At 37.7% G+C, this 13,924-nt stretch overlaps 1 protein-coding gene and 1 non-coding gene across 8 annotated transcripts in view; one reads left to right on the forward strand and one right to left on the reverse strand.

The window, feature by feature from the left end:
- The window catches only part of MYO9A (myosin IXA), a 295,878-nt gene that overhangs the window by 260,348 nt on the left and 21,606 nt on the right, over positions 1 to 13,924 (forward strand). For all 7 annotated transcript variants that reach the window (XM_060097070.1, XM_060097072.1, XM_060097075.1 and 4 more), the window contains 4 exons: positions 1,266 to 1,394; positions 2,197 to 2,302; positions 3,067 to 3,198; positions 4,102 to 4,225. In XM_060097070.1, coding sequence (XP_059953053.1) covers positions 1,266 to 1,394; positions 2,197 to 2,302; positions 3,067 to 3,198; positions 4,102 to 4,225 — 491 coding nt within the window. The remainder of the gene's footprint in view (positions 1 to 1,265; positions 1,395 to 2,196; positions 2,303 to 3,066; positions 3,199 to 4,101; positions 4,226 to 13,924) is intronic.
- Positions 3,351 to 3,423, reverse strand: TRNAG-UCC (transfer RNA glycine (anticodon UCC)). The gene has a single exon. It is a non-coding gene; the product is annotated as a tRNA-Gly (tRNA).

Here is a 13,924-nt window from a genome sequence, read left to right on the forward strand (position 1 = left end):
AGGCATTATTAGGTACTTCAGACAGATCTCATTTAATCTTTTTTTAACAGTCTGGTAAGATCATGTCTTCAATTTACAAAGAAGAAAATTTAGGTTCAGGGAAATTGAATAATGAGCTGTTGATGAGATGCAGGGCACTGTGCTGATGTTTTTGTATTAATTTTCACAACAGATCTTTGTACTAATCTTCCCAAACAGTGATTATTATCCCTGTTTACAGATGAAGAAACTGAGGCTTACAGAGGATCTTGCCCAAAGACTCACCACCAATAAGTGGCAAAGCTGGCATTTAACCCATAATCTAAACTATTGCCTGTTAGTCTCTGTTATTCTGACTCCAAGTGGTGCTCTTTCTGATGCATATTCTTGCCTTCCTACATTGATGACATAGTTATTTAAATGGATAAGTAGTGAACTGAACATGTATCTGTGTGGAGCTCTAGCCTCAGTCCTGGAATGTATGCAGAGGTTTGGCTTTGGCATTATGTTCAACTTCTACTCTTCACCACTATTGGAAATGAATAGATTTTTTTTTTTTTTTTTTTTTTGGTCACACTGTGCGGCTTGTGGGATCTTAGTTCCCCCTCCAGGGATTGAGCCTGGGCCCTCGGCAGTGAAAGCACGGAGTTCTAACCACTGGACCACCAGGGAATTCCCAGGAAAAGATCTTTTTGAATCACATATAGGTGCAAAGTTTGTCTCTGTGTCACCAAGAATCTACCCACAAGCATCATTCATCCTATATCATCCCAATCATCTCATGTATAACCCTAGGGAGTTTATAAGTGAAGCAGAGTAAAGATTTTCTTCACATTTCCTAAGCTCAATTATCACTGTCATTTCATCTCTGAGAATGACTTAAAATCAGTCTGACTTTTAGAAACTGTCCTTTGGGCCTTTTTTATGTTTGTCATCTGAAGCATCACTACTAGAAGTATTGTTCACAGACCAATCCACGAGAGAAGTACAGAAATTGAGAAAAAGCATTTAGAAACATTTATAGCAATTTAACAGTGCCTTGACATGAAAACTTGTGATCTTTTATTTTACACATCTATAAGTCCATGACATTTGAAAAACAACCAACAAACAACAACTGTTCCTTTAACCACAGTAGGAGCACTGTTCCAAAGCATGGAATTAGATTGTAGAAGATAGTTTGATTAAGAACATGAAGGCATTTTTCGGTCATGATAGTTTCTAAAGTGAATTATTTGACTCTCTGCATGTTTTGGCTTTCTTATCTAACTCTTGTCTCTGAATAGATGCTGAGAATGTAAACCTAGATGACTATAACATACATGTCATTGCAAGTGTATTCAAACAATGGCTTCGTGATTTGCCCAATCCACTCATGACCTTTGAACTCTATGAGGAATTTCTTCGAGCTATGGGTAAGCACAGGCTTCCTGGGTTCAGGGAAGGCCTGCACTTGGGAAAGAATGCCATCTTCATATTAGATTATTTAGCCATCTTCTCAGTTGGTTTAGTTCATATAGATACAAAAGTAATACAGTCAGTACAAAACTGCCAGTGAACTCTCACCTATTCAAATGTTAACTTTTTTAGAAACTCATTAAAAGGTCAGTGTCCTAAAAACTTTCTGAGCAGGTCACCTAGTTGCTTCTTACAAAGAGATTGAAAGACTAAGGTTATAAACAAATTTAAAAATTAAATAGGAGATTTATGTTCATTTAAATTGTGAGTCTAGGCGAGAACTCAGTGTAAAGTTGGCTATCTATTTTAAGCCATGCCTAACATGTTGGTTTAGTTTTTCAGTGCTACAGATGTGTAGGATATTGATTAAGGCCTACCTAGAAGTGTTTAGGCCCTGAGGCCTGACTCGTCAATTCCCATAAGACTGATTTATAACTTATATAACAATTGATTAATTTTAATGGGGAATTGGTTTGCCACAAAATGCCTGAAAAGCTAGGGCATCTCTTGCCCCTTGCTGTAATCAAGAATTACTGGGCTATAGATTAAAACTCATGAGACTGCTTAGAGAGTATAGAACTCAGGCAAAGGGAGATTAGTGGTAACTGTGAGTGTTTCTTCTGCTATACAGGTATAGGTAAAACTCCTAAAAATCAACCCTAGAGCCAGTCTCCCTTGCTACCTAGTGTCTGTCCAGAAGGAATATGTAATGTATAAGAGAGGATATTCATTCTTATTTGCTGCTCTTACTGCTTTCAGGCCTTCAGGAGAGGAAAGAGACAATCCGTGGTGTATACTCTGTGATTGACCAGCTCTCCCGAACTCATCTCAATACACTGGAACGCCTCATCTTTCATCTAGTCAGGTAACTTCAAGAAAAAAAGGAACACTTAACAGTTTCTCTTGGATTCTTTTAAATAAATGAAGAGCTTCTTCGTATGAAAAACTGACAGATCTTTTTTTTCCTGTTGATAAAGTCAATGCCTCAAACAGGTGGTTATGGTTCCTTGGAGCAGAAATCCTCAGCTGAGTTAGATTGCATGGCAGGTGCTTCTCTGCCCTATTTGAGCCATGTAACACCTCAGTCTCATGGTGGCACTGTGTAGCCTAGCCTGTTATCTAACTCCTGAGCTAGAAAGGCTGTGTGTCTGTTGACATAACCTAATTCATAGGAGGAGGGTTCAGACGGAGCTCAGGAATTGACTGACCAAAGAGAATTCAGGGGTAGTCTCTCTTCTTCTGAGTGTAAATATTAGCAATAGTTGGGAAGAAAGCCATCTTTCTCTTTGGATAAGTATCTTATATGACTGTTTGAAAATGCCTTCAAGTGTCTACATTCTGTAAACATGTTCATCTAGTAACGGTGACCTGGGGCAGTGAGTCACAAATTTTTCCTTGATCAGCTATCTGCTTGCCTGAATTGCTTCAAGGAACAGAGTAAAAGTACACTTTCCAGAGGCAAAGGAACAGCTTTGGGAAAAGTCTGCAGTATCTTCCTTCAACTGATAGGAATATCTTTCCAGTACTATGCAGTTGATGTCATTGATCTTCTTTCTCTCATCTCTTCTGCCTACCTCCCTGCAATTTTCCTTTTTCATCCTAGTTTCACTTGGTTTTTTTGTTTCTTAGGATTGCTCTACAGGAAGACACTAATCGAATGTCTGCTAATGCTTTGGCCATTGTATTTGCACCCTGCATTCTCCGCTGCCCTGACACCATCGACCCACTACAAAGTGTGCAGGACATCAGTAAGACTACCACGTAAGGCCAGTCACCATCACCTCTGCAAGACCCCAGGGATTTCTGAGTCAGTGTAGTCACTTTATACAGATATCAAACATAGTGAATGATTTCTTTTTTTTTTTTTCTTTTTCTTTTTTTTGACCATGCTGCGTGTCTTGCAGGGATCTTAATTCCCTGACCAGGGATCGAACCCGGGCCCCCTGCAGTGGAAGTGCAGAGTCCTAACCACTGGACCGCCAGGGAATTCCCCTAGCAAATGATTTTTTTTGTTTGTTTAAGTTCATATGTTTTTAATAAGATTGCTAGGTGCCACTGGGCTTTTTTATGCTGAAGATGAAAAATTCCTTTAAGTTCTGTTCAACTAATCATCATTTGTTTTGAAGGGCCTTATTTTTTAAATTTGGCTTTTCTTTAGGAATGATTATAGTTTCCAAATGTATTTTAAAATACCGTTTTACCAAATTACATATACTTTGTGTTTTCCTGTAATCTAGTCTAACTGTAGTCTTATGGCTCCGAATCCCTTTGGTCTTAATACTTCAATATTCTTGTATTTCACCTTGCCCTTTTTTCATGGACCTCTGATTTCCTTCTAGAGTGGTGATTCTTAACCTTTTCTGCAAAAGGAGCTTTCCTCAAAAAAGCCTAGTGTTTGTGTCCCATTCCCAGAGAGTGATTTAATTGGTCGGGGGTGTGGCCTAGGCATTGGGACTTATAACTGCTTCTCAGATGGATACTAAAGTGCAGCCAAAGTTGTGAACCACCATTATAAACCCTGTCTCTGAGCTCATAAAATAAGGGATGTTGATTTTTCTTTTATCCTCCAACTATCTACCACACTTAGCTGAAAAATAGTCTGTGGGTGCTACAATTTATTTGATTGACTTCAGCACTTAACAGTTTTCTCTTTTCCTGTTTCAGCTGTGTGGAGCTGATTGTTGTGGAACAAATGAATAAATACAAGGCTCGTCTCAAAGACATCAGTAGCCTGGAATTTGCTGAGAATAAGGCAAAGACCAGGCTGTCACTGATTCGTAGATCAATGGTAAGATGCAGGACATGGAATCACAGGGGGAAATGGGAGCCTTCCTCAGATTTTAAGTACACATTATGATGTGTAGAGAGAGATTATTCTCTGAATCTTTTTCACATGGAACAAGTGAAAAAAAAAAAGTCACCTTATCTCAGGGTACTATGTATGCCTCATGTTTGTTCTTTGAGCTGTCTTTAGTTATATACACAGGATACAGTTAACTATGAAGAATTTTTAAAATCAAGTATTTGGGTAAAGTGTTGGTGGTTTAATAATTTGCCCTGTTTTCTTTTCCTGTCCTTTCTCTGAAAATGTAACCCACCCTAACTTTTGAGTCTGCTTTCTTCCACCGTCTGTTCCCAACCTCAACCATGTCACTTTTGGTGGTCCCACCAATAGTTCTGGGATGTAGAGAACTTAATCCCTTGCAAGAATGTGAGTCATAGGATATAGAACTCCACTATGAGTCTACTATTATCAAATAAATATTTCTTTGAGGGCTTATTGCTAGGTTTTGAAAAAAGCCTTACAAAAATGATAATTTATTTCTTCCATTTACCCATTTGTCTGTTTAATATCTTCCTTTGTAACTGGTGACCTATATATAAACAACTCCATTTCACACTGACCAATAATCAATAGGGTCTAGATAACGGGAAACCTATTGCTGCATTAAAGTTTAATTATTGCTCATTTACTACCCTTCCCCTGAATTGTAAAACAAAATTGTATTAGTGAACACCCAATCAGATCCCCAGGAAATCTCTAAAGAGAAGCAGGCTTCCCCATCATTGTGCCCATGTTTTTGCAGAGGCCCAGCAATACTTCCTCTATGCTTGGTAGTTTATACTCAGGTTAGCATTAAAGTAACTCCGTTTCTTCTTTTACTGTTAAACTGCCTGGCACAGGACAAGTGCACAACAAATGTCTGTAGATTAAGTTAATGAAGGGTGTTCTCTAAAAACAAACATAAACACAGAATTTCTCCAGTCGGTAAAGGTATTAAATAAAGCTCATCACAGAACACATTCTGAATCTTTTCTCCAGGAAATGAAAACAGAAACCCCATTTAAAAGTGAAACCCTGGGCTTCCCTGGTGGCGCAGTGCTTGAGAGTCCGCCTGCCAATGCAGGGGACACGGGTTCGTGCCCTGGTCTGGGAAGATCCCACATGCCGTGGAGTGGCTGGGCCCGTGAGCCATGGCCGCTGGGCCTGCGTGTCCAGAGCCTGTGCTCTGCAACGGGAGAGGCCACAACAGTGAGAGGCCTGCGTATTGCCAAAAAAAAAAAAAAAAAAAAAAAAGAAACCCTTTCTGTAGTATGAATTTTTATGAACTCAGTTCTGAGAGGCCCAAGTTAGCAGTGCCCATCCAGGGAAGACAGGAAGAGACCTTTTACTCTAAAGCTACTTTTCAAAGCAGGTAGACAAGCTGTGCTTTTTTGCTGATGCTGCAGAAGACAGATATATTCATTCCATTGAAAGATTAAACCTCTTTAATGGGGCAATGACATGTACATTCTAACCTTCTGCTTTCCTTTTCATGTCCTTCCTAATCCAGAAACCTGTACTAATTGCAGTTAGATTTATGAGCATTACCCGCAATTCAGTCTCGGTATGTATTAATATTGCAATGTGTCACAGCCACTTTACATTATTGTCTCTCATCCATCCAGGAGTTGTTCTGCTCTGTCTATCATCCATGCCTGTCTACCCTCCATGTGCAGCCCCAATTCAGGTCCCACTTCCTGATCAACCTTCACTTGCTTTTCTCTTGCTCTCTTTCTTTAGAACCTTTATTTTCTTTCCTCTGTGTCATGCAGTTGAACAATGTCCATTTATAATATACTGGTTTTTCCTCTTTGTCAAATAAGCCTCTTTGTGGATTTCTTCTTTGGTTGGATCATTGAAAGGTGAACATTGAAAGCATTGAGGTATCAAATAAATTTCTGCTCAGTGAGCTTTGTTCTCATCAGTCTCTTCCTTTATTACATAAAAACCTATTACTGTTTTTAGCATCCTCCATCATTAGAAATGCTTATTTGCCCATTCCTATCTGTGACTTTGATGGTGTCTTCCTAGACGTACAAGTATGACTGTTATCTACTCAGCATTTTTTAGACAGTGCTGCAAGTAGTAGTGAGCAAATTGATGGACTGGTTCTAGACTTAAATAATAATAGTATAATAGATCTCATACCAGGATTTCATACAAAAAAAAGAATGGAGAGATGGAACACCAATATATATGGAAACTAATTGCAAAGACTATCCATCTGTGTGTAACCAGTTCATTAAGGATGTCAATTTGCTAGGATGTAAATGTCAGTCAGTTTTGCTTTTTATCTAGTAATTGCCTTCCAACTCTACCTTGTCAAAATCCCCTTTCCTACTGGATATCAACTACCTTAACAGCATCTTGTGACTATTCCATAATTTTTAAATGCTCTAGTCTTAGTCCAGTATTTAAGACTTAGTTCTCTTCATATTATATCTTCATATTATAACATCAGCCGCAGGCTTAATCAGTACTCATCACTTTCTTCCAGGATAGACTAGACCTTAATCTGGGGCTGAAAACTTTGGGGGTGAGTGAGTAGGTTCTTTTTGTCACACACTTCTGCCCTCCCTCTTTCTTTCCTTTTTTTTTTTTTTTTAAATTTCTAAATTCCAGAACCTACCTGGCTCCAAGAGTTGGTTTTTTTGTTTTTGTTCTTTTAAAATTTTTTATTTATTTATTTATATTTTGGCTGCGTTGGGTCTTTGTTGCTGTGCTTGGGCTTTCTCAAGTTGTGGCGAGTGGGGACTACTCTTTGTTGCAGTGCGCGGGCTTCTCATTGTGGTGGCTTGTCTTTGTTGCAGAGTACGGGCTCTAGGCATGCAGGCTTCAGTAGTTGTGGCACATGGGCTCAGTAGTTGTGGCTCGCAGGCTCCAGAGCGCAGGTTCAGTAGTTGTGGCTCGCGGGCTCTAGAGCGCAGGCTCAGTAGTTGTGGCGCACAGGCTTAGTTGCTCCATGGCGTGTGGGATCTTCCAGGACCAGGGCTCGAACCTGTGTCCCCTGCCTTGGCAGGCAGATTCTTAACCACTGCACCACCAAGGAAGTCCCTGCCCACTCTCTTTCTTGTGCTGTTTCTTCCTCTGGTGTTGAAACTGAGAGGAGTGATATAGGAGAGGCAGAATTCTATGTGATATGCCAGTATTGAGGTGACAGTCTTCTTGGTTGTTCAGTACTACTATTCAAGCTCATTGTCAATAGGCTTAATGAAGATAAGTGGTATCTCCAATTGACCCTGCTGACAGTGAGCAGAAGGCTATAGGCATTGGCAGTCCCTTGCTTTGGTTACACCTTCTGGCTAAACCTGACGGATGGCATTCATACCGTGTGACTCTGATATGTATGTCTTTTTTTTGCCTCAACACTTTACCCAATCAGATCTACCTCCCATGGCCAGTTCTAGGGCCTACAAGCACACTGGGCAGAAGGTTACACTTTTCATTCCTCTTGGTTCCCAAGAACTCAAGGTGGATAAGTCTTGCCTACCTCTCTATCTGACTCTTCCCACCACACTCTTTCCCCACTTCTCTTTTCCCCTGTGCATATAACAGAGTTGCAAATCAGTAAGTCTTTTGCCTATACAGACAACCAAACGGAATGAAATACCAGTCTCCCTTTCTTTTAGATGAACTCAAACCTTGATTCTTACCTTCTGGATTCAGTGATGACACTGCCATTTTCCTGTAAGAGGGGAGGGAATATCCTCTTTTCATAAACTCTATGTTTCCCTGAAATTCCAATAACCCACCTTTCTTTTTAGCCTTTTTAGATTTACATTGAGGGAAAGGTGTTAGAATATTGATTACAGTATTGGTTCAAAAAAATGAAACTCTCAGTAAGCCCTGAGAGGAGAAGCTGGTACCAACTACTCTTGGCTCCTTAAAGCTAGAAGAAGGGCTACTTAATTATCCTCAGCTTTAGATCTTAGCCACAAGTTTGGAACAAGAGGAAAAATCCCACTTAACATCCTATTGCATATGCATCTAGCTGTAGAAAAGGTGTTAGTCCCCGTCTTAAGAACAAGACCGTGTCTAGGACGTATTTGGTATTCATTCAGCATCTAAGGGATTGAATCTAAGAATTGAATCTAGGAGAGAGCAGTTAGTTTTAGGATATTCACTACAAATAAACTAATCAAAGTCAATAGTATTCAGGTCTTTATAGATGAAAAAAATTGCTATTCTGTAATTAAATACAATGGTGACTTTGCTGAAATGAAGAGTGAAATGAATTTTCGAAAAGTATGTTATATTATTGCCAATGTGAAAAGTCATTTGGGTTGGGTGTTGAAAGATGAGTAGTAATTTAACAAATGGTGAAAAGACAGGGGAACGACAATTGCAGAGGCAAAGAAGCACGAAACAGATATCTGTGAATAATGACTGCCTTGTGTAGCTGGAGCTGGGCAGGTGGTGTGGAAGTGGTAGAAGAGTTTGGAAAGGTAAACTGGAACCAGATGTGCAGCATTAAGAATTTTGGGGCTTCCCTGGTGGCGCAGTGGTTGAGAGTCTGCCTGACAATGCAAGGGACACGGGTTCGTGCCCCGGTCCGGGAAGATCCCACATGCCGCAGAGCGTCTAGGCCCGTGAGCCATGGCCGCTGAGCTTGCGCATCCGGAGCCTGTGCTCCACAACAGGAGAGGCCACAGCAGTGAGAGGCCTGCGTACCGCAAAAAAAAAAAAAAAAAAAAAAAAAAAAGAATTTTGAATTTTCCCTTTTTGAAGCACTTGGGAGCTATGGAAAGGTTTTGAAGTATGGGAATGTCACCATCATTTCTTATAGAAAAATAGCTGGTAGCATTCTAAAGAAGAATGGATTAGAGATGGGCAAGACTGGTAGCCATATATCAGTTAGGAGACTCTTGACTTGTAAGTAATCATATTTGCCATCACTATAATAGGTTGAATCCTGATCATGTCATTTTGAAAATATGTTTCTGCTACCATGTACTTTCCACAGAATTAGATTTATGGAGCATAATCTTTGACTACGCTATTCCCAGAGTAGGATTTTGGAATATGATATGCTCACAGTCCATCCAGTTATGCCTCTTCTATAATAAATGGGTTTTTTTGTAACTTATTTTTGTTATAGTTCTAAGCATAAGTATTGATTTAATATTATTTAAGATAATATAATATGAAGAATATAATTTGAAATAAAGTTTACTAATCTATAAAACGCTCACAAATTATCCTCTTGAAAAATGTTACACACAAAGGTTTTCATAGCCAAACAAAGTTTAGTATATAATGTGCAGTACTTCCAAAACTTTAACTGTGGAGTGCTTTCTTCATAATGAGTCTAGTTGAACAGGGGTTCTTAAAAAAGCATTTTAAAAACAACATTCTAATTTTTAAAAATAGTATCAGTTGCTATTTTATTCACTTAGTTTGGAGTTTTAAAATTGCTCTAAGTTTTTTCAGGATTTTCTTGCGGCGCTCATAGTGATTGGCAGTACTTATAAATTTTGCGTCATCTAGGCTTATTGAAGAACTTACCTGCATGTCTCTGTTAGAAATTTGCATACCTGCAATTCTGTATCATTGTGGATCTGTGGGGGTAAGCTATGAAACTGACAACACCAAAAGAAGCAAGAAATGCCCTTCCAGAAGTTAAGTATTAATAATTGGAAAGTTAAGAATCAATTGAAGTGTGACAGCTTTGAAGAGCTCCAAAGGAAAAAGATATTCCAAGTGTGGACTTGATTCTAGCAAAGGGTCCTGTCATTTCCTTATGTTAGTGCATGCTGTCTAAGTCTACTGTTCACATTCAGGTGACTTGACATAATAAGAATCAGACCCAGAGAATGAAGATTTTCTGAGAATATAGAAGTGTTCTTACTGTTTCTGGTACTGACCAGAAGGTATTTTTGTAGTATTAATCTTTTTTTTTTTAAGATATAATTGACATATAACATTCTTAGTTTTAGGTATAGCACAATGATTTGATATATATATATATTGTGAAGTGATTATCATAATAAGCTTAGCTAACATTCATCACCACATACAGTTAATAATTTTTTCTTGTAATAAGAATGTGTAGTGTTGTCTTTGATAACACCACAACCAGAAGACCCTTGCTTTTTCTATTCCTCCGGAACCCTCTTTCAGAGATCATGATGGTAAGCAAGAGGCATTACTTGAAGATCCACATGCAGGAAACATGCAGTGCCAGTGGTGAGGAGGATTAGGCACAGGACCTCTTTGGGAGAGTAGGCAAAAGGAGAACAGTATTTGTGCTCTTTTTTGTGAATTGTGAAAGAAGCATCTCTTTTGAAGCCTTGAAATCATCTCTCTCAGATGTGGACAAACGGGAAGAAAAGTTATGTAGGGAATTCTTCTAGATAGAATTCCATAGGAGTGGAAGAACTATATAGTAATATCTGGCAAGGGAACGTGACACTTTTCAAGAGGCCTGAAAATTAGGTTTGGGGGAATAAAAGGCAGAAGTTAGGAAGTAAGGAAATATAAGGATTCTGTGATCTTGGGATGATAGGATTATATGTGAGAGAAGAGAAGGTGAAGATTTACAAACAGCAGAGTGAGTGAGCCAGGTGGGTTGAGTGTTTAGAGAGTAAAAAGTACAGAATACTAGACAAGAATAAATGATGGTGGCTCCCTATGCAATTTTTGCTGCTAGGTCTACCAGTTGTATCCTAAAAATCGATCGTTAAATATTTTCATTTTACTCTTATATCTCCTTTTTAAAAAATTCAGATTTGAAACTTAATACTAGCTCTTTTTGTATAATGATGTACTCAGTGCTTTTAAAGAAGCTGTTTTCTCACAGAACTTGAAAGATAAACTATTTTATATTTTCAAATGACTGGAATTATTTCTTCCTCTTATAGTATATAATATCTTATAAAATTAGGCATTTGATAAATCTAAGATCTTGTGTTTCTACATAAAAGACACATTTACATGCTTGTTTCATGCTCATTGTGGAAAAATTTGAACAGTAGGGTAAAGTGCAAAAAGCAGGAAGAAAATCACAATTTTCTATTAATATTTTAGAATACTTATATTTCCCTTGAACTTTTTCCTTATGTATATGTAGTGAAGTTATGACAGTCCTATGGTATTCATAGTTTTATGTTTCTTTTATTATTTTAGGAAGATTTTTGTAGAGCTAAAACATGAATTCAATTCAGTATTGTAAATCCATTTAATATTTTTAAACTTACAGTTTTACTAAATAAAAATGAGACTACCTTCCATCTGTGTTTCTTCAGAGGTACTTCTCATTTTAGACTACACTTTAGACACATCTTTTTTTCCTTCCCGTTCTCTTCTGCAGATGAGACCTGTCTTCCTAGCCCCACTCATTGATTCATTTTCATTTACTCTCACTCATTTTTTCAACAAAAATGTTACAGTTCTGTTGTGTTTTAGGCACTTGTGCTAGGTGCTGGAGGTATAGAAATGACAAGATCTCTTCTTTAGATAAATTAACAGTCTAGTAAGCAAAGATATAAATAATTGTAGTTAAGTTTACTAAATCTCATCTTGTCTGTTCAGAAAGCTGTAGGGAAGCATAGAGAGCTAGGTGACTTAATACCTGAGAACACTGAATAAACTTCAATAGCTAGAATGTAAGATTTCTTGGTAAGAATGAAGGAAGGGAAGAGTGATAAGATATAATGAATTAGCAAATAAGTTTTTGGGTTCTGAAATTCCAGGATTAGTAGTTTGGATGTGATCTTTTCAGGGCTTCAGAGGCCATCAAAGGTTGTCTAAGAGTTTCCTCTTTTAAAAACACTGGACATAAAGTTTCACAGAGGAATTTTACCAACCCTTTAAAAACATAACAATACAATTTAATCTGTTCCAGAGCTAAGAGGGAAAAGGTCTTTTTTTATGAAAAGAGTGTAACATTGGTACTTTTTAACACCCTGCCCAAAAAAGAAAAACTAACAAAAATTTTACACAAAAGTATTAAAGGCAGCAGAGTACAGGATGGGCTCTGGACTAAACGTTTGTGTTTAAATCCCAGCACCAGATTACTAGCTATTGTGACATGGGCAAGTCATTTAATCTCCATGCCTCAGTTTTCTCATGTATAAACTGGAGTTAATAGTACCAGACTCACAGGATTAAATGAGTTTATAATTGTAAAGCCATAGAACAGGACTTGATACACTGAGATATATATATATTTACACACATATATATACACATATGTGTATATCAATAAAACACTTGATATATAAATTCAGAACTGCCTCATCTGTGAATATTAATCCCAAAATCCCAAGTTAAAATATTAGCAAGCATAGTCAGTGGCCCATAAACATAAACTTTTGACTACGTGTGATTTAACCCAGGAATGCAAGAATGATTCGATTAGCATAATTCACCATGTTAATTGATCTGTAGGAAAAAAATCATATTATCCTCATAGATATTTAAGAGGCATTTGATATAATTATACAGGTATTATTTTTTTAATTCTTATTAAAATAGGGATATATCTATAATTCCTTAGCATGATAAAATATATCTATTATATTCCCCAAACCAGTATCTTGCTTAATGGAGAAACATTGGAAGCTTTCTAATTAAAACTGGGAAAAGGCAAGAATGTCCATTATCCTCACTGTTATTTGCCCTTGATCTGGAGGTACTATCTAATGCAATTAGGTAATAAAAAGGAATCAGAGGTATAAAATTTAGAAGAAGAGGTAGAATTATCACTGTTTTCATTATGATTGTATATATGCAAAACTCAAGAAAATCAACTAAAAAATAATTAAAATTATAGGGTATGAGTACAATTGATAACTTTGATATGTACTACCCATTGGATGATATAATGGAAGAAAAATGCCCATTTTTATTAGCACACACATGACTCAAAACAGCAACATAAAATACCAAAGAATATACTTAATAAATGTGGAAGATTTATACAGAGAGAGTCTTAAACCCCAAGAATTACAAAAGAAGATTTGAACAAATAAATGCATTTGGAAAGGAAGACTGAATATATAAAGATGTCAGTTCTTCCTAAATTCATCTATTCATTTATTGTTCTAACACCCAATAGGATGGAGAGAGGATCTGTTGAGACTCACCTAAACTTTCAGACTCATAAGACTACCGTGAGCTACACTTGGCATCAGAATCACTTAGAAGAATATGGGACTGGAAGCACAGCATGCCAGCAGACAACATAAGGTCTTCCTTTTATGCCAGAGTCGTCGTAGCAAGCTGTGCTGCCACACCACCATCAGGGTGTTAGCTATATCCTTAGTCTCTCAAGTCACAGCTCAAGTGCAAGGAAAAAGAGGTCCACATTTAGTGGTTGCAGATCTGTTCTACCTTAGAAGTTTCATGCCTCCACAGGAGTCAGTATCTCTCATAAAATTCCAGACATAGTTTCCAGGGTCCCTGCAAGGGATATGTCTAATTCCAGCAGCCTCCACACTCAAAGAGTCTAAATATATAGGTTCCAACCAGATATTTATAATTTATCATTCCTTCTTCAGATGCCAATCAGGGTAATTTTTGCCAGAGGCAGTGTTGTCTAGTAACATCATTTACATGCTACCTTTATCAGGTTTCCAGCGTCCTGAGCTAGAACATGGACCAAAGATCAAATTCTCATAGACAAGGAAAGAGTTTTGTAACATTTTACCTACAGATGTGATG

This window comes from Mesoplodon densirostris, chromosome 4 (genome assembly GCF_025265405.1).
Source record: "Mesoplodon densirostris isolate mMesDen1 chromosome 4, mMesDen1 primary haplotype, whole genome shotgun sequence".
In the NCBI taxonomy this organism is placed as follows: domain Eukaryota; kingdom Metazoa; phylum Chordata; class Mammalia; order Artiodactyla; family Ziphiidae; genus Mesoplodon; species Mesoplodon densirostris.